This window comes from Onychostoma macrolepis, chromosome 11 (assembly GCF_012432095.1).
Source record: "Onychostoma macrolepis isolate SWU-2019 chromosome 11, ASM1243209v1, whole genome shotgun sequence".
NCBI lineage: Eukaryota > Metazoa > Chordata > Actinopteri > Cypriniformes > Cyprinidae > Onychostoma > Onychostoma macrolepis.
This window is the reverse complement of record NC_081165.1, coordinates 271,131-291,453: the sequence shown is the minus strand read 5'-3', so window position 1 is coordinate 291,453 and position 20,323 is coordinate 271,131. Positions and strand designations below refer to the sequence as shown.

Sequence of the window (20,323 nt, the reverse complement as noted above, 5' to 3'; positions counted from 1 at the left end):
CTTGTGCATAGGACACTTGAAATAAAATACAAATACTGATTAAAAACCTAAATCAAAATGAGAATAAGTTGATGTAATAAAATCACTGAAATAAAAATAAATGAAAGCTAAGTAGAAACTCATAAAAATGACTAAAATTAAAATGCAAAATAAAAACATAAAATAAAAACACTAACTATAAACTATAAATAAAATAACAAAAATGACAAAAGCACAAACTTAAACTAAATGAAAAACAGAAAATTAGAAAGTTCATCCAAAATATTCATAAATACTATGTGTATATAGTAGTATATATATTGGTATCATAGTCTCTTCACTCGTGTGAATGTGTCATAGATATTTGTGCAGAGATCTGCAAAACAAGGTGTCGGCAGTAAGACTGAATAGTATTAAAATACAAGTAAAAAGAGCAAAATGTATCTGTAATGTGGCCCTGAAAGATTTATTTTTAAGTTGTTAATAAACAAAGTCACAAATAAATCCATCATCCACACCAAGTGTTTATTGAGGCACAGTAAGTTGTTAGATTGCACTGCCAATGAAGGATATTTGAACTGTTTTTGATACCTTGCAAACTGAAAACACTCCATCATGTTTGCCTTCACACTTTTCACACAAATTCTATTAGAATGCTACAGATTTAAATTAGAATGCCACATGTAATTCTAATCATTTAAATAAGCTCATCACATCAGTATAAATGTAACAGAAGAATTGACATGGAAACTGTTTCCTTCCACTTATTTGTCAATTATAAAAAGATAGAAATCTGTTTACTGTCTTGATATGCTGAAAGAAAGAAAAATCACACAGCTCATGATAACAGATTAAATTGGAAACTTTTCAGTGCATTTGTTTGAACTCTTGATTCCTCGTATTAATGATCCACTGATATCTGAAGGCTGGACGGACACCAGAGGCAACAGAAATCTGCAAAGACGTGCAGTTCCTTGAGTACATTCACACTAGCTCGAGTCGTCGCTGCTGGTTTGCGGCCGTTTGCATGTTGAAAACATTACCAGCAGAGGGCAGGTTTCTGTTTAACAGTCTAACGGCCTCTCGACTGTGTTTTCAGGACAATTAAGAAGGGGACTGATTGCTTTATGAGTCTTGATGGAGGGATTTAGGGAAGGAAAGCATTTGGTTCATGATCTCTTAGCCCATGTAGGGATATTTCCATTCTGTAAGGGGTACGTGGGTTTGCTTGACGACCTGCGGAGACGTCCAGCGGAGGACATAGTGTTGCCCGCCGGGCTTGTCGTTGGTGCCTGAAAAGATAATGTCAAAATTAATTCTGCAGGCATGAAATATATTTGCTGTTTTATATTCACTGATTTTGACTTGCAAATATATTTCACCTTTTTAATTAATTTATTTAAAAATATTTTTCCAGTTAAAAATTTTAAAAATACTTTTAAAAATACCAAGAATTTTCAAACAAATAAAAGAAGTTTTAACTCGTTTTTCATTTAAAACAAGCAATGCATGTACATTTCTGTTTGCACAAATTTTTACATTTATTTTTATACATTTTGTTAAACAAAAAAATAAAAATAAAAACATGTTTATAAAGTTTCTTTATAATGTTAAGTAGTCATTTAAGGCATTTCTGCAGGCAAGAGATGCAAAGTGTTTTTAAGCAAAGGATATATTTGAAGAATATATATTTAGAAGAATATTTAAGACATTTTATATTCACTAATTTTGACTTACACTGATATATACACTGATATAATAAAAAACTATTCATTTTCCATTAAGCAAATTCTGTATACACTTATATTTCACTTTTTTGTTTTGTTTAAAAAAAACTTTTAAAAATATTTTAAAAAACCCAGTAATTTTCCATTAAGCAAATTAAATGTTTTTCCTCATATCTCAGAAATGCACGTGCTGTTCTGTTTGAACATTTTTTATTAATTTTTAAACAAATTAATGGACAAGTCAACATTATTTTCTGTCTTGTAATATTTAATCTTTTAATCTTTAAAAATAATTTAAATTTTTTTTTTTTTCTCTAAAATTTATATTTAATATCCACTGATGTTGACTTGCACTTATATTTCAATTGTATATTTTTATTAAACAACTTGTATTATTCGGCAAAAACCTGTTTATTAAGCTGCAACTACTTTTCTAGCTGGATAATTTTTGGTTTCTTTTGGCTGTACATTTAAAAGAGTGTGCATTTCGATGTTTATGTTTGACCCAGAAATCAATTATTTTGACTTTACATTATGCCACAGACTCTGTGTACAGAATCTGATTGAATCTGGATCATTCCTTTGGTTGGTGATGGTTTTCAGTTTACCTGATGCTCTGGCGCCACCAAATGGCTGCTGGGCCACAATGGATCCTGTCGATTTGTCATTGACATAATAATTTCCAGCAGCGTTTCTCAGAGCCTTTCCTGCTTCATTAATAACAGCCCTGAAACAAGCAACCACATTATAAATGTATATTAAAGATGTATAAGTCTAGTACAGAGATATGAGTGTCTGGACATCCTCCAAAATATCTTTCATTTAAAAGCTGGGAATGTGCTGCTCCGAGTTGTTTAATGGATTGCATTTACATACTAACTTAATCTAACCCAGCAGCTGATAGTGAATATGATGAAATGGTTCTGCACTCACTTATCTTGGGAAAAGATGGCTCCCGTCAGGGCATAGGGAGAAGTGTTGTCTATTAAGTGCAGGACCTTCTTGTAGTCGTTTTCAGGGTAAACGTAAACTGTCAGGATTGGCCCAAATATCTCCTGAAAAAGCAAAGAATATATATGAGATATTTAACAATCACTGATTCTGACTTGCACTTATAGTTCTCTGGAAGCTTATGGAAAAGGAAACTTATATTTAGACTTTTTTCAGAAGTGCAAGATATAAAAATCACAACTCTGAAAAAGCCAACTTTGTGAGGAAAAAAAAGTTAAATTTAATCTTTTTATTCCATGGTAGAAACAACAACAACAACAACAAAACAGAAAGTAAGATGTAAGCAAGATGAGATGTAAACTCAGAATTTATTGGAAAAAAGTCAGAATTGCGAAATGTAGACTGAGAATCATGATGAAAAAAGTCAGAATTACGAGCTGTAAACAGAATTGTGGAAAAAAAGTCAGAATTGCGAGATGTAAACTAAGATTTTACAGATAAAAAGTCAGAATTGCAAGATGTAGACTAAGAATCATGATGGAAAAAAGTTAGAATTGCGAGAAGTAAACTTGGTTGCAATGAACTTTTTATATTTTTATTCTGTCCCAAAAATAAGCTTCCATATATTTTGCTTATCTTTTAGTTTAAAAAATAAAACTGAACAAAGTAAATTCTATAAGTCTTCATCTGTTAAACAATGCAAGTGCACTTCTGTTCATATTTCATTTTTCACAAACAAATTAAGTCAACCTTTTGTGTAAAAGCTTTCATTTAACCTGTAGTTTTCCAAAATAATTATTTATTTATTATAACGTCAAGTATTCATTTAGGGCAAATGGTTGATATAATCAGATCCTGTTATGTTCTCAATATCTAGATCACTCATTCGGGTGACTGTGGGTGGTAACCAGTTCAGCTGAGACCATCCATTTGTGAAGATAAGAGTTAAATGGAAGAGATTAGTTTAACTAAACAAACCAAAGTCCAGCCATTCACCGCCCTGAGTCTGTGTGTGTGTGTGTGTGGGTTGGTTTTTGTGGTTTACGGGGACACAAATTTGTTTAATGACATGGGTATGACAGAGGTATTACAATTTGAAGGTGGTTTATGAGGACACTGCCTATGTCCCCGTAATTCAAAAGGCTTAAAAAAACATACTAAATGGTGTTTTTTTGAAAATCTAAAAATGCAGAAAGTTTCCTGTAAGGGGTAGGTTTAGTTGTAGGGTTGTAGGGCAATAACACATACAGTTTGTACAGTATAAAAACCATTACGCCTATGGAGAGTCCCCGTAAACCACAAATACCAACATGTGTGTGTGTCTGTGTGTGTAACTAATCCTGAACTAAGATGTCAGCCATTGTGCAATTTTGCATGCAACAATTTTTATACCTCATTCATGATTTTCTCTTGTGGGTCGGTGGTTTCAATAATGGTGGGTTCTACAAAATATCCTTTTTTATTATCACAGTTTCCTCCAGCGATGATCTTCAGATGTGGAGAAGTTTTGGCGTGTTCCAGCCATCCCTTGATTCTGGAGAAGGACTTGAGAAAGACAGTAAGAGTGATTATTACCTGAGCAAGAAGTAAATCAAAAATCTGATACATTTGATTTCTTTGTTATTGAATTAATAGGTTGTTGGTTTGTACCTTATCATCAATAACTGCTGAGAAGAAAGTGCTGAAATCTTCAACTGGCTGTGAAGTGAAACAGAAAAAAGTCCAAATGCCAGTAAATTCAGACTGTGAGAAAAATACTGTCATTGTCCACTTTTGCGGTTGCAAACTCATCCACTTACGTCTCCCACTTTGATCTGTTTGTGCACATCCAGGAGTTCCTGTTTAATCTGAGGCCACAGTGAGTCTGGTACGTACATCCTGGAACAGGCCGAACACTTCTGTCCTCCGTACTCAAACACCGAGCGGATGGTGCCGTTCACCACACTATGAACGTCTGCGGACTTGTGCACAAAGTGAAAGTTCTTGCCACCGCATTCTAAAACAAGCATAAGAAACAAGAAATCAAACATACTCTTTTTATTTTTTTTAGAATTTTAAGTCAAACATTATTAGAATTTAATTCTTAATGGCATCGAAACACAAACCTCCAGCAACACGAGGGAAATTCCTGTAGATGTCCAGATTCTGGGCGACCTGCTTCCACAATCGTCTGAAAGTTCTGAAAAGGTTTCCAAAAAAAAAAAAAAAGCATAAAAACATTGATAATGATAATAAATGTTTGTTGAACAGCAAATCAGCATATTAGAATGATTTCTGAAGGATCATGTGACACTGAAGACTAAAATAATAATGCTGCAAATTCAGCTTTGATCACAGGATTAAATTACATTTTAAAATATATTCAAATAGAAAACCGTTATTTTAAATTGGTAAAACATTTCACAGTATTACTGTCTTTAATGTATTTTTATCAAATAAACACAGCCTTGGTGAGCAGACAAAAACATAAAAAAATTAACTGTAGTGTAGGTTAAAATGCTACAAAATTTAGGCTTCAACCAAACAAAACATCCAAGAGGTTGAAATTTTCACATTGCACTGTGAGACCACAGAGTCTGACAAACTTTAACTCAGACAGAAGGTTATACTAAAGATAAGAGGGTCACACTTTATTTTAAGGTCCAATTCTCATTATTTACAACCCATTAACTATGACTTTTGGTTCAATAAACTACTAATTTGCTGCTTATTAATAGTTAGTAAGGTAGGATTTAAAGTAGTTAGTAGGGTAGGATTAGGGATGTAGAATAAGATCATCCAGAATATGTGCTTTATAAGTACTAATAAACAGTCAACATGTTAATAATAGGCTTGCTAATAAGCATCTAGTTATAGTGAGAATAAGCGACAATTGGTCCCTATACTAAAGTGTTACCGATAAGAGTAATGCAATCACATTACATACTGTATGACTGAGTCAACAAGCATAGAAAGAGACGTACGGCACACTGCCGGTGAAGTTAATGCCAGCCAGGTGCTTGGAGGACGTGATGGTGTCTCCAAACACTGGACCATCGGCTGGGACAAACTGGATGATATTGGGTGGCAATCCAGACTCTCTCAAGATCTTATAGACGGCGTAGCTGGCAGACATGGCCGTGTCACTAGGTTTCCACAACACCACGTTACCCTGAATGCAAATATGTGACAAAGCCAGTCGTAGAAATGAACCAAAACACTCAAGTGGCACTACTAATCGATTTTAAAGGAATAGGTCACCCAAAAATGAAAATTTGCTGCACCCAAGAGTAATTCACACAAGTCCAGTCCAACGATTAAAGTGAAAGTGTGAGTTTGTAAGAAACAAATGTATCATTGAGACATTTTAACTTTAAACTGGCCAAAATATGAGCCCGTAATTCATAATAACACTTTCTCCAGTGAAAAAGTCCATCACATGTTGTCCTCTAACATCAAAATCCAATGACATGTCCCTATCAGGTTTTTTGTGCCCCCGATCCAATCCGAGTCATTGAATATTGAGCCAATTCCAAGTCCCGATTCGATACTTGTATATCCCTAGTATTTGATGCACAATTCAACCCAATGTATACAGAGTTGTGCAGAGAGTAAAACTAATATACTGTATGTATGTATGTGTAGTGTATACATAGCCTATATAAGATACATTCTATGTATATATCTGCACCTACTGTATAAAGACATTGGTAGAGTAATGGACTACTAATGTACACTTCTTGCATTTTATATAAGCAGAATAATTGCAGCATAAAGGGAAAAAGTGTAGATATGGTTAGAAAGCATGAAGCTTGCGGCGTCAGAATGCCAGTCTGTCAGTCAAATCTGAAGCAAGACGCAACCCATTACAACGTGTTATGACAACAATGTCTCGGATAGTCTGATGGCAGATAAAAGTAAATGATAAATGAATGAGTGATCGTTACAAAAGAGAGCATCAAATACATTGAACATGGAAGCTCAAACGTGACACGCTAGAACAAACCTCACTGGCTCTTGCGTGTCATGCACGCACATTTCTTCTTCTTTTGGTTTTAATGGCGGCTGAACACGAACATTTGAGCGTCGTCTTTTCATTTTAATGGAAGTTGGCAAATCTACTGGAAGGAGAATACTGCACATCACTGGCATGAGAGCTGATCAATTAAAAAATAATGCTTTATCGGCCTCGATCCAGATCCTTGAAATTGGCTCGGGACATCCCTATTTAGAACCGTCTTGGACTGTTTTTGCTTGTAAACGCTGCTTGACCTGGGCATATTTCTCTCCTGATCCAGGAAATATTATGGATTATGGACTCATATTAAGGAGGAAGCAATGATTTGAAGTTAAAAACGTCTAAATGATGGATTTGTTTCTTACAAACTTGGCGGACTGGATTATTCTGATTATTCTCTCATTCTGACGGCACCCATTCACTGCAGAGGATCCACTGGTGAGCAAGTGATGCAATGCTACATTTATCCAAATCTCTTCCCATGAAGAAACAAACTCAACTACATCTGACGGCCTAGTACATTTTGAGCAAATTTTCATTTTGGGGTGAACTATTCCTTTAAATGCAGACAATTTTAAATTGTATTTTAAAGGAGAAGTTTAAAATATTCAGTAATATTATCACTTAGACTGCACTGCTTATAGCTGAATTGAACTTGTTTTACAATGAATGAATTTAAAATATAAATATAAATAAATGTGTCTTGACATCTCACCATGATAGCAGGAGTGCCGGCCAGGTTTCCACCAATCGCTGTGAAGTTAAATGGCGCGACAGCAGCTACAAAACCCTAAAACAAGTACAAGTCAAGGTAATGCCAAATAAGGGCTTGCGCAGACAAAATTGTTATGCAGTCATCTGATTATTTAGAGAACGCACCTCCAGCCCACGGTACAGCATGGTGTTAGTACTTCCATCGCTGTCTAACGGCTGCTGCTGTTCCAGCTCAATCGCATGTTTGGCATTGAACCTGAAGAAGTCAATGAGTTCTGCAGCAGCGTCAATCTCAGCCTGGACCACAGTCTTACCCTGAGACACGGAGCAAAGGTCATTAATTTAATGGAAAGCTAGCATAAATAATCCCACGTGCAAAGGTGAAACGAACTGGTTAACATAAGTAGTAACCAGCTCCAAATGTGCAAAGTTACACCTGTCCGATCATGGTCTTGGCCAGAACTTCTGCTCTCTTGGATCCACTGATGCTGTCAGCAGCTTTGAAGAAGATCTGGGCTCGATCTGTAACGGGTTTAAGATCCCACTCCCTCCGAGCAGCGACCGAGGCCTCGATGGCTTTATTTAGTAGCTCCTTAAGATACAGCCAGACAAAGTATGATCAAAACCAACCTCATTCCATGCAAAATTAATTATTTAGAAAATGGATTTTACAAGTTCAAGTAAACAGTCAAGTACTGCTCAAACACATTTGCAGGATTTCCTCATTTGAATGTTATAATTTACAGTATTAACATACTGTACCTTATCAGCATAGCAGAACTTGGACACTTTGTGAGAGTGGTTGAATGGCTAAAAGGAGAAATAAATAAATAATTAAAACAGACTAAATTCACGCAAAACAATAGCTTCAATATAACATGATAATATGTAAACATTAAAATAAAATAAATCCTCACTGTCCTGTGATTGTTTGGAGAGAGGTTTCAAGTACAACAGAAAGCAAACAAACAAACAAACAAATAAATAAACAGACCTTAAACATTGTCTTTAAAAAAAAAATTAAAGTACAATGCAGAAAAATATAGTAATAATAAGAATTAAAAATAACTAAAATCATCCTAAATTGACCTTTATTGATTTGAAATGGATCTTAAACATTTACTTTAAATATAATAATAATAATAATAAATTAATTAAAAAATAAATAAATAAATTTTAAAAATCTATCCTAAATATTGATTTAGGTTGGTTTTATTTTATTCAAAGGACAGTTAATAAAAATATATAATATCCACCTTTTTCTTCAACCTATGGGTGAGACTTCCGGTTCATTAGCCGCAATCCAGTGTGTTCATAATTAAGATAATACATTAAAATAATATGATAAGACACACCAATTTTCAATATTTGTACAGCTAAAAATAGCTGGGCGCGGATGAGACCGGAAGCCAGACCCATAGAATTTACAAATGAATAGAATTTACACCCATTTTTATGACAAGAAAAAGGTGGATAGTAAAAATGTTTATTATTTTAATATAATAATAATGAAAATGTGTAATAATAATAATAATATGTTAAATATTCATTTAATTTGAAATTATTTTATTATTAGACTCCAGTGTGGCTACAATAATAGTATTATTTAGCATTATATTTCATGCCATGGTGAACAATCAAGTATTCCAGAGGTACCGAGGATGATTTTGCTGTAAAAGAACTACAGAGCCCATGCTTGTACAGAAAAAATAAATAAATAAAAATATATGATTAACTCACAGACAGCTGGTATCTGATATCTTTGGTCCACACTTCTTCATTTCCAATCACACATGGAATTTCTTCCGTCTTTCCCTTCAGGTTTTGTAATGCCTGTAAACAAAGTAAACCAGAGAGGTTCAATAAATCAGATAAGCAAATATGTAGTGTATTATTGGGACATCAGAGACAGTGTCTAATATGTTTTTCACCTTCTCCAGTTCTGATCTCTCTTTACTGCCCTCTTTGAACCCCAGAATGGGCTCATTCTTCACCTCCACAGCTGCACACGAAAAGGTCTTGAACCTGCAGACAAGCAAAACCAACAAACTTGCTGTTGCTCTTCAATAGTTCTGTTTAGTCACACAAATCACACGCCTCTCAATCAGTAACTTTTATAAAGTCATCTAGAAGAATAACCTGCTGTAAATCCATAACAGGAGACAATTGGGTCATTTTAGTCTTTAAAGCATTCATTTGTTAGACAGCTGAGGTAGTTCACATGATATGTCAAGCAGTGACAGCAGTTTATTACACAGCGTATTAAACATCGATCCATAGAGTTCAGCTCCATATTCATGTGTAAACCGTGATACACTACCATACAAAAGAAAACGAAAAAAACTTTTATTCAGCAAGGATGCATTAAACTGATCAAAAGTGACAGTAAAGACATCTAGAAAAAAAATGTATAATTGTTACTACAAAAATATTGTTTTCAACATTAATAATAAGAAATGTTTCTTGAGCAGCAAATCAGCATATTAGAATGATTTCTGAAGGATTATGTGACACTGAAGACTGGAGTAATGATACTGAAAATTAATTGTACAATATATTCACATAGAAAGCAGTTATTAAATGGTAATAATATTTCACAATTTTACTGTATTTTAGATCAAATAAATACAGCTTTAGTGAGTATGAGAGACTTGTAATAACATGAATACTCAGTTAAGCTGGAGTGTTTGTTTTGTAGTGTCTCAGTATGTGGATTATGCTTATGAAATTGAATAGACAGAGCTACAGTAATACAATAAAAACAATGAGAGACACTTGTGCAAACAGATCTCGCCTACCTAACAGCGGGAGGACAAGTTTCTTCAGCATTGCATAACACAGTCTGCCCGCTTACTTGCACGTAAAATGGAAACTTCCAGCACTTGCTCACATCACATAATAATGCACAAGCATACGATTATTATTATTATTCGCTGCATATGGTGACACATGTCAGAAACTCTCCAGAAGACTCTCTCAAAGTGAAAGTCATGTGCGAGTCCATGTGCAGTTACATACATACCCCCTCCAAGACTGCCAGATGATAGATCTCACTCGTAGCATGATTAATCTGGACGTACAGGACAGAGGTTTTATTTATATATGTATAAATAAAAATTAATATCCTCCCGCTGAGGATCTGTATCGTTAAAATGCGACCCTGACAGCTAAATTCTCCAAGATCACAGGCAGCGACATCACATGAATGGAGACCTACCACTTCCGGTATGGGGGGGGGATTTATGACAGTGTTAATTTTGTTACAGTCCATACAGCTTTCAGACATCATGTTTCTCATAAACAATCGATAACAGTGATTAAACATGATTAAATCATTAAACACATTCTATCTGCACCTTTACAGGTTCTTCATGTAGACAGAAAATAATTTGAAGTTAAGCTGCTCCCCTGTTGTTCATAAATGGAAGAGACGAGAGGCGAGTCTCTTATTGGCCAATCAGCTTTCGAGACGTTCTGCTCTCTGTCAATCACAAAGAGTCGTTTCTCCTGCAGTGTTTCTATTTATAAAGGAATTAACTACTTTATGCTCATTTGCCAGTGGGGAGTAAAAATGAAGATTTTAATCAGCGCAACACTAAATTTCGGGTGTTAAATATATTTTAGAAATATCAACTCCCCACATGCACAGGCACCATATTTGGCGAGACTTTTACTTTATTGGAGAGCATTGCTGTATTTGGCATTAGCAACAACAATAACAAATACTGTTTGTAGATCATCAAGGTGCTAGCTACCTTCAGGCTGACAACAAAAAACCTCATGTATATATAAGAGGTTGCATTAGACTTTAACATTGAAATGGCGCGTAAAAATTCCGTCAAAATCTATTATTACCCGTCATTTGTATTTCATATTTTAATAACACATTTTATTGCTTGTATTTTTGTTCACACTTTCATTTTTAATAACGATCCTACAGGACGAGCATATAGGCGCATGCATTTATTTATTTATGAAGAGAACAGATGAACAGATAACTTCATGTTCAACACAACACCACACAGTGACAGCGGAGGACACTAAAAACAACAAAATATGACAGGGCTGGGTATTAAAAAAAAAACATTTCTCGATTTTAATAGATTCTCATTTTTATGAACTAATATCGATTCTTATATTCCAATCGTTGATGAATGAAAATAGGTGCGCCTCCCATCCAGTAAATCGCAATGGGCTAAGCTTTGTACGTTACTTTTGATATGAAACAGTCTCAGATTTCAAATTCTGTTCATTTTATTAGGAAATTCAAGCAATAAATACCGTTTTGGTGCTCTTTAATGTGGCGTGATATATCGCTGTAGACACCAGATCAAGCGAAACGACAGATTAAATGAAATGAAATGAACTGATCTTCTCTTTCAAGACTTGTGACAGTTTTATTTTTGTTCTGGAGCTGATGATCCCGCGCTCTGCTGCCACACTGGAGCGCAGTCGCCACCAACTGGACAGGAGTGGGAATTACAGTTACAAATCACATTAGATCACCCTCAGTGTAATCTGTCAAAGTGATGGATTTTTCCGTCTCAGCTAAAAAAAAATTCCATCATTGACGGAAAATTTTCGGTTAACGCGACCTTTGATATATATATATATATATATATATATATATATATATAATATTTAACAATATTGCTGCTTTTGCATAAATGCAAGCTTGGTGAGCAGAAGAGCACTCTTTAAAAAACATTAACAATCTTACTGTTCAAAAACTTTTGACTGGTAGTGTATATATAAAACAAGTCAGTATATAGCCTATATATTTATATTTACTTGTTTTAATGACAGTACAGTGCTGAAAGACATTCTTCTTGTTCGCCATTAAATAGACCATAGTTTCCAGTTAATCAATTCAGTTTTAACGTTAATCAGTCTAATCTGCCCTCCAGTGACCGGCCACAGATATTCACACTATGTTTTTATATTTGAAGAGTTTATTTGCAAAAACAGATAACTCCGTTTTTAAAACTTTTCAAAAATCATGTTTTTTTATTATGTTATCATGTTTTTATTGTGTTTTATTGTGTTAGTTAGCTGTATTTTATCGTTGTTGTTTTTTTACCTAATCAAATCAACCCAACTGCAGTTTGTTTGAGATTAATTAGAATGCACAATGAAAAAACATTCATATATTTACACTGAGGATTCAGCTAACATAAACAATACCTATAATATATGTAATGCTGAGTATTCGTGTCAGGACTTGTTAATGGACTAGTGTAGGCTACATAATGTAGGCCTACATTAGCACATAATATATATTTTTATAATACATATAAATGTATAATAAATTGGCTTTTATATCGAAAATTCAATGTTTAATTTATTATTTGAATAGCTTCCCCGCACAGCAAGAAAAAAAAGAGGCGAATGATTACGAAGTGGAATGCACAACAATGTAATGTAAATAAAATAAAAAGAACATTAGCCATCAGGTATTGAAGCTCGTTCGCGCCACGGGATAAACAACAACAACAACAATAATAAAGGGAATTACGATTTTTAAAATCTCACAGGTCTTACTTCTTTTTTTTCTTTGTGTATGATAAAGACTCAGAATTGCGATCTATCTCGCATTCTGTTTATTGGTTTTATTAAAAAATAATAATGCAAGAAAGAAATTCAGACTAAAAAGTCGCAAAACAGGCTTCGAAGTGTTTTAATAGGCTATATAAAATAATAAAAAGAGAGTTGCCGGTATAGATGAAATATTTTGCAGATAATATTATTCATAATACATTCGTCTTTATACCATATTTTATACCATCATGTACCACCATATGTGTTTCTGAGATCTCGTTCATTACACTGCTGAGTGCTGACCAAGAAGCACCTGATTTCAAATGTAAACATTCCGCTGGTCTTCGTCAGAGGAGCGCGAGCATAGAACGTTCATCTTATTATGACGTAAGCTAATAGAACACCATAGACATATAAAATACACACAGTGCATACGACTGCACAAAGTTGTTGGGTGATCAGGAGTCAGGTGAGCCACATACTGTATCAAGCAGAATTATTAAAGTACTTCTGGCTATTGGTAAAACAACCGTGGCTAGTTGTCATAGTCACACTTTACTCAAACACAAATTTCAACTAGCCTATTATTTCTCTGGAAATTAAAATATAAAATGAACCTCCCCAAATCAGCAGACTGAGAAGTAGCCCACAAGTAACTGTTAGCAATGTTCAGTGTGGTTTTTCATTATTCAGAATTCTGTTTATTTTCTTTGCAGAATATGGTTAGCGACATTTGTGGTGACAAAATGGACAGAAAAACCAAAAAGGAGCAGAAGAAAAAGAAGTGGGGCAAGTTTGTGATATCTTCTCCAGATGTGGTGGTCTCAGCCACTGCACCTGCTGAAGGTGTCCATGCTCCCTCTTCATCTTCCAAGAAACGCAAGTTTCCATCTCTGCGCCGTTTTTTCCGCAGAATGCTATGTTTTTCATCATGCGTGTCCTCATGTGAGGTCTTTGAGTCCATAGAGACTCGGGCAACCAGAATCGACATACAAGAAGATGCTTCTTCCTCACCTGCAGACAGCGGATCCTCTGATTCAGAGGTTGAGCAGGCTGAGACCCAGGAAGAAGCAATTAGAGGTCAGAAAAGCTTTTACATGCTTATTCACACTTATAAGTGAATCTCAAAATGAATCAGTTCACAAAATCAAAAGTTTCATTTAATATATAACTGTTTGACGTTATAAATGTAAAAGGCTTGACCATAATATCCAGTGATGAGAAACTACTCGACTCTTTTTCTCAAATTTCACCTTTTTGAATTGATAATATGCTATCATTTACATGATTTGTATAATTCATAACTAAATGTGACGAGACAAGAATAAGAGTGAATGTAAAGTGCATATTTTAGCATAAAACATTGTAGGCAAATAGTTCAAATTGTTTACTTTACAACTAGAATTAGACCTAGAATTTCCTTTGCACAAAAAAATTGGCCCCCCTTCTTTATTAAAGAATGGTTGTGGTCTTGGTGTAACATTAAAATTTTACTATGCATTATAAAAACTAAATATTATTATCTTCTCAGATGTAGCTGGAGAGCAGAGCTCCACTTCCAGCACTGAAGATGCTTCCACATCCGTAGACAGCAGAGCTTCAGATCTGCTGAATGAAACCATGGAAATGGAAGTTATCGGAGGTTAGTCAGTTTTAAGGTCTTTGTGTCAGCTTTAAAGTAAACAACTTTCTGTCTTTTATACTGTATGTTCAGATAGCTAACAAAGGTCTTGGTTTCTTCATAGATGTATCTGGAGTTTTGAGCACCTCTACCAGCACTGATGATTCCTCCTCATCTCCAGAAAGTGGAGCATCAGATCTGGAGATCAGCGGAGATTTCATCTTTACCAGCACTGATGATTCCTCCTCATCTGCAGACAGAAGACTATCAGATCTGGAGACCAGTGGAGGTTTCACCTCTACCAGCACTATGTGGGATTCCACATCTGAAGAGAGCGAGAAGATCGATCTGCTGGCTGAACTTCAGGCCGCAGCAGTTCTTGAAGGTTAGAGAAGTTTATTGAAACACTTAATGTTTTAGTCAAGTAATATAATTCATTACACTAATATGTGATCCATAATGATATGGTCCATTAAAACTGCATTTATTAATCTCTCCACAGATGCAGCTGGCGATCAGACCTTCTCTGATGCGGATCTTGACTGGTTGGTGATGGGAATGAATGTTGTGTTTTGATTATATATGTGTGTGTGTGTGTGTGTATAAAAGCAAACCTCACATGGAAAAGAACAATGTTAACATATCCCTGATGTTTTCCCAGCATCCTTGGTGTGCTGGCTAGTATGACGGCGCAGTCCAACGGTCTGTCCCAGGCCAAAATACTGCAGCTCATACAGGGCAGTCCAAAGCAGGAGCAGATTGAGACTGAGCAACAGAGCAGCAGCAGTGATACGGAGGACAATTTTGAGTTGGCGGATGTTGTGGCGACAGCATCCCCAACTAAAATCAAGCACTTGGGGTAAATGTTGGATTGATTGTACATACTCACCCACATACGTGCCTTTCACAGACACCATCTAATTGAAGACATCCCGTCACAGTTTTCCCAATTTAGGCAACACGTGCTACATGAACTCTGTGTTGCAGTGCCTCCTCATCATTTCCCCCTTCCGGGACGATCTACTTTCCCAGCGGGAGCGGTGGAATGAGGGAAGCACAATGCTCAGGTACCAACACTGAATTTATGGAACATTATATTTCAATCTAAATGGAAAATTACCATTTCTAAGCAGCAAAACATTTTTAATTTCCAGGGCGCTCACCGACCTGCACATGGCCAGGCTGGCAGGCAACAGCAAAAATCTGAAAGCGAAGCTCTTGTCTACAGTGAAGGCCTGCGTTGAATCTCGCCATCCTGATTTCTTGGGAGACCATCAGCAAGTGAGTTAGACGATTACTGGATATTCATGCTCAGATGTATTACTTTCAGACTTGCATTTACCCGTATCATCCCTCATTCTTTCTTCTCTCAGGACGCCCATGAGTTCCTGATGGTTTGCCTGTCCCATCTGAAGGAGGAGGGCATGCTTTTGCGGAGCTACTGGCCTCAATACACCTGTCCTGTAGCCAATATGGAGTTCCAGCTCCGCCGCCTGCGCACTTGCGACAGGTAGCTTCACACATCCACACCTGCATTCATTTCAGACTCATTTATTATACGTGTTGCTGATGGTCTTCTGTCGTTTCAGATGTGGCTTCCAGAGAAGCTTCAGAGAGGATTCCAACTACCTCTCACTGGTCATTAGTCCTCAAGGAAGCCTCGTTGAAAGCCTTCAGCAGTACTTCAATGTGAGTGATGTTACTGATTAAATCATATCAGCAGGAGGATGTAGTTTCTTGATTGGCTGACATCTGTGTTGTTTGTTTTCTCCAGGCATCTTCGTTTGAATGCTCCTGCAGCGAGTGCGCCGGCACCACGGCTTCAGATGCGCTGGAATTGCTCACCCTTCCACGGTACAGCAGCCTGTTAATCAGTTCACATTACCCTTTTTCGCAAGTCAAAAACCACCTCAAGCGAGCGGAAAAACTTTTGCAAATTAAGGAATTTCTTTTTGAAATTTGGCATTTTCATCACTCGTTTCTGATGTGATACTTCAAAATGTGCATAAAAAGAGGGTGATGGAAACAACTTATAACTTCTAATGATCTGAATCTCTCTACAGGGTGATGGTCCTTCTGGTCATGCGCTTTGACATTACGTCATCAATGTGCAAGCTGAAAAATCGACTGGAAGTTCCAGAAGAGTTTACACTGTCCTGCGGTACAGTTGCGGGTCAGTCTGTCAAACATCTGCCCTCTGCTGGACACTCACGTGAATTACTCTAAAAGACATTGCCTGGAAGACATTTGCTCTGAAAAACAACATTTGAATGTTTAAACAGTGAATATTAACTTGTTGTCTTATTTTATGTGTGATCATCAACAGAGAGCAGAGAGATGACAGAAAAGACAGACAGAAAAAGCCCAAAGCAACAGCCAAAGAGAAGAAACAACAATAGGGTTGAATCTGTAGGACCTCAGGAAAGATATAGACAGCGATAGATAGATAGATAGAACTTTAGATAGACCAATATGTAGAACAATACAATAATAAATAGAGTGATATACAGACAGATGAAATAGAGAATGATGATTAGAGACATTTGAAACGCAGCAGCATCTTATAATCAGTGTTTGTGCTGAACAGGTGGAAGCATCAGACGGCAGCAGCAGCACACAGTACAGACTAGCTGCAGTCGTGTCTCATCTGGGCCGCAGTTTGTATTGTGGTAAGAGTTTCTTCCAGTCATTTTATTGACTCTGTCACTCATTCAGCATCACACTAAAGTTCGTCTGTCCTGTAGGGCACTACGTCAGTCACATCCGTGACTTCACTGGATCTGGATGGCTGAAATGCAGTGACACCAGCATCAGAAGATCCAGCTGGTCAAAGGCGCCGAGTAACATCGCAAAGAACGGATACATGCTCTTCTATGTGAAGAGGTAAATGTTACCACAGTACTAGTGCTCAAATAATGTTCAGAGCTCAGTTTGTGTGGATTAAGTCACTGTTGTCTTGTACCTGTAGCTCAGCTGCAGTTGGTTGATGCTGTTTTAAAGAAGAAGGAACCACATCTAAAGCCAAAAATCAGCCTATAGTGAAGATCCTTCTGTGGTTCCTCCGCTTCCAGCCTCCAAGTGCCGATTCATCTGCCTTCTTTGATTGCTGCTGGTCATCATGGGAATCACATCTTTATAGATAGATAGAGAAGTAAATAGAATGATAGATAGAACTATAGAACAATAGATGGAACAACACAGAGACAGATAGATAGATGGATGATAGACCAATATGTAGAACAATACATATAATAAATAGAGTGATATACAGACAGATGAAATAGAGAATGATGATTAGAGACATTTGAAACGCTGCAGCAGCATCTTATAATCAGTGTTTGTGCTGAACAGGTGGAAGCATCAGACGGCAGCAGCAGCACACAGTACAGACTAGCTGCAGTCGTGTCTCATCTGGGCCGCAGTTTGTATTGTGGTAAGAGTTTCTTCCAGTCATTTTATTGACTCTGTCACTCATTCAGCATCACACTAAAGTTCGTCTGTCCTGTAGGGCACTACGTCAGTCACATCCGTGACTTCACTGGATCTGGATGGCTGAAATGCAGTGACACCAGCATCAGAAGATCCAGCTGGTCAAAGGCGTCGAGTAACATCGCAAAGAACGGATACATGCTCTTCTATGTGAAGAGGTAAATGTTACCACAGTACTAGTGCTCAAATAATGTTCAGAGCTCAGTTTGTGTGGATTAAGTCACTGTTGTCTTGTACCTGTAGCTCAGCTGCAGTTGGTTGATGCTGTTTTAAAGAAGAAGGAACCACATCTAAAGCCAAAAATCAGCCTATAGTGAAGATCCTTCTGTGGTTCCTCCGCTTCCAGCCTCCAAGTGCCGATTCATCTGCCTTCTTTGATTGCTGCTGGTCATCATGGGAATCACATCTTTATAGATAGATAGAGAAGTAAATAGAATGATAGATAGAACTATAGAACAATAGATGGAACAACACAGAGACAGATAGATAGATGGATGATAGACCAATATGTAGAACAATACATATAATAAATAGAGTGATATACAGACAGATGAAATAGAGAATGATGATTAGAGACATTTGAAACGCTGCAGCAGCATCTTATAATCAGTGTTTGTGCTGAACAGGTGGAAGCATCAGACGGCAGCAGCACACAGTACAGACTAGCTGCAGTCGTGTCTCATCTGGGCCGCAGTTTGTATTGTGGTAAGAGTTTCTTCCAGTCATTTTATTGACTCTGTCACTCATTCAGCATCACACTAAAGTTTGTCTGTCCTGTAGGGCACTACGTCAGTCACATCCGTGACTTCACTGGATCTGGATGGCTGGAATGCAGTGACACCAGCATCAGAAGATCCAGCTGGTCAAAGGCGTCGAGTAACATCGCAAAGAACGGATACATGCTCTTCTATGTGAAGAGGTAAATGTTACCACAGTACTAGTGCTCAAATAATGTTCAGAGCTCAGTTTGTGTGGATTAAGTCACTGTTGTCTTGTACCTGTAGCTCAGCTGCAGTTGGTTGATGCTGTTTTAAAGAAGAAGGGAACCACATCTAAAGCCAAAAATCAGCCTTTAGTGAAGATCCTTCTGTGGTTCCTCCGGCTTCCAGCCTCCAAGTGCCGATTCATCTGCCTTCTTTGATTGCTGCTGGTCATCATGGGAATCACATCTTTATAGATAGATAGAGAAGTAAATAGAATGATAGATAGAACTATAGAACAATAGATGGAACAACACAGAGACAGATAGATAGATGGATGATAGACCAATATGTAGAACAATACATATAATAAATAGAGTGATATACAGACAGATGAAATAGAGAATGATGATTAGAGACATTTGAAACGCAGCAGCAGCATCTTATAATCAGTGTTTGTGCTGAACAGGTGGAAGCATCAGACGGCAGCAGCAGCACACAGTACAGACTAGCTGCAGTCGTGTCTCATCTGGGCCGCAGTTTGTATTGTGGTAAGAGTTTCTTCCAGTCATTTATTGACTCTGTCACTCATTCAGCATCACACTAAAGTTTGTCTGTCCTGTAGGGCACTACGTCAGTCACATCCGTGACTTCACTGGATCTGGATGGCTGGAATGCAGTGACACCAGCATCAGAAGATCCAGGTGGTCAAAGGCGTCGAGTAACATCGCAAAGAACGGATACATGCTCTTCTATGTGAAGAGGTAAATGTTACCACAGTACTAGTGCTCAAATAATGTTCAGAGCTCAGTTTGTGTGGATTAAGTCACTGTTGTCTTGTACCTGTAGCTCAGCTGCAGTTGGTTGATGCTGTTTTAAAGAAGAAGGGAACCACATCTAAAGCCAAAAATCAGCCTATAGTGAAGATCCTTCTGTGGTTCCTCCGGCTTCCAGCCTCCAAGTGCCGATGCATCTGCCTTCTTTGATTGCTGCTGGTCATCATGGGAATCAAATCTTTATAGATAGATAGAGAAGTAAATAGAATGATAGATAGAACTATAGAACAATAGATGGAACAATAGACAGACAGACAGACAGACAGACAGACAGACAGACAGACAGACGATAGATAGATAGATAGATAGATAGATAGATAGATAGATAGATAGTTAGATGGATAGATGGATAAATAAATATTATTTATCATTTTAATTATTCTTTTCTTTAATACTCATTTGGTATTAAATGTTTTATTAAATAATTTTTTTAAAATCTTTTTATTGTCATTTTTATTTCTTATGCATTTGCTACACTTATTTTATGATTATTTTTTTAATATTTCCTTTAAAACACTATGAATTACCATTGTGTATGAAATGTGTTTGAA

The 20,323-nt window shown here is 36.6% G+C and overlaps 2 protein-coding genes and 1 long non-coding RNA gene across 5 annotated transcripts; 2 read left to right on the top strand and 1 right to left on the bottom strand.

Moving 5' to 3' along the window:
• Window positions 1–490: 490 nt before the first annotated feature.
• Window positions 491–10,569, bottom strand: aldh4a1 (aldehyde dehydrogenase 4 family, member A1). Its single transcript, XM_058792511.1, has 15 exons — window positions 10,391–10,569; window positions 9,300–9,393; window positions 9,109–9,201; window positions 8,131–8,178; window positions 7,805–7,960; window positions 7,534–7,683; window positions 7,370–7,444; window positions 5,621–5,808; window positions 4,763–4,836; window positions 4,457–4,653; window positions 4,308–4,355; window positions 4,050–4,202; window positions 2,640–2,761; window positions 2,315–2,433; window positions 491–1,271 (listed from the first exon to the last, which is right to left on the bottom strand). Exons 1-15 carry the CDS (start codon window positions 10,429–10,431, stop codon window positions 1,159–1,161), a joined length of 1,671 nt encoding a protein of 556 aa, XP_058648494.1. The 5' UTR covers window positions 10,432–10,569; the 3' UTR covers window positions 491–1,158.
• A 3,938-nt stretch (window positions 10,570–14,507) lies between these two features.
• On the top strand, window positions 14,508–17,534 carry LOC131549687 (ubiquitin carboxyl-terminal hydrolase 37-like). Of its 2 annotated transcripts, none has more exons than XM_058792069.1 (13): window positions 14,508–14,548; window positions 14,652–14,912; window positions 15,030–15,072; window positions 15,189–15,386; window positions 15,469–15,594; window positions 15,682–15,808; window positions 15,901–16,037; window positions 16,117–16,216; window positions 16,302–16,381; window positions 16,591–16,700; window positions 17,115–17,196; window positions 17,272–17,410; window positions 17,496–17,534. In XM_058792069.1, exons 1-12 carry the CDS (start codon window positions 14,527–14,529, stop codon window positions 17,294–17,296), a joined length of 1,311 nt encoding a protein of 436 aa, XP_058648052.1. In that variant the 5' UTR covers window positions 14,508–14,526; the 3' UTR covers window positions 17,297–17,410; window positions 17,496–17,534. The 2 variants fall into 2 exon arrangements, with proteins under 2 accessions (XP_058648052.1, XP_058648051.1); XM_058792068.1 differs by having other exon boundaries at window positions 16,854–17,196.
• Window positions 17,535–18,661: 1,127 nt separating this feature from the next.
• LOC131549801 (uncharacterized) lies at window positions 18,662–20,112 on the top strand. 2 transcript variants are annotated; one of them, XR_009273489.1, is made up of 6 exons: window positions 18,662–18,721; window positions 18,797–18,935; window positions 19,021–19,205; window positions 19,406–19,487; window positions 19,562–19,700; window positions 19,786–20,112. It is a non-coding gene; the product is annotated as an uncharacterized LOC131549801 (long non-coding RNA). The 2 variants fall into 2 exon arrangements; XR_009273488.1 differs by having other exon boundaries at window positions 19,021–19,487.
• Window positions 20,113–20,323: the final 211 nt, after the last annotated feature.

Coding starts and splice junctions, on each gene's coding strand:
- aldh4a1 (XM_058792511.1), bottom strand. CDS start 10,431: ATGCTACGAGTGAGATCTATCATCTGGCAGTCTTGGAGGGG. Junction 9,202..9,299: donor AGAGATCAGAACTGGAGAAG/GTGAAAAACATA, acceptor CTTTGTTTACAG/GCATTACAAAACCTGAAGGG. Junction 4,203..4,307: donor CAGCAGTTATTGATGATAAG/GTACAAACCAAC, acceptor GTCTTTCTCAAG/TCCTTCTCCAGAATCAAGGG.
- LOC131549687 (XM_058792068.1), top strand. CDS start 14,527: ATGGAAATGGAAGTTATCGGAG. Junction 15,595..15,681: donor GAGGGAAGCACAATGCTCAG/GTACCAACACTG, acceptor TTTAATTTCCAG/GGCGCTCACCGACCTGCACA. Junction 16,382..16,590: donor GAATTGCTCACCCTTCCACG/GTACAGCAGCCT, acceptor ATCTCTCTACAG/GGTGATGGTCCTTCTGGTCA.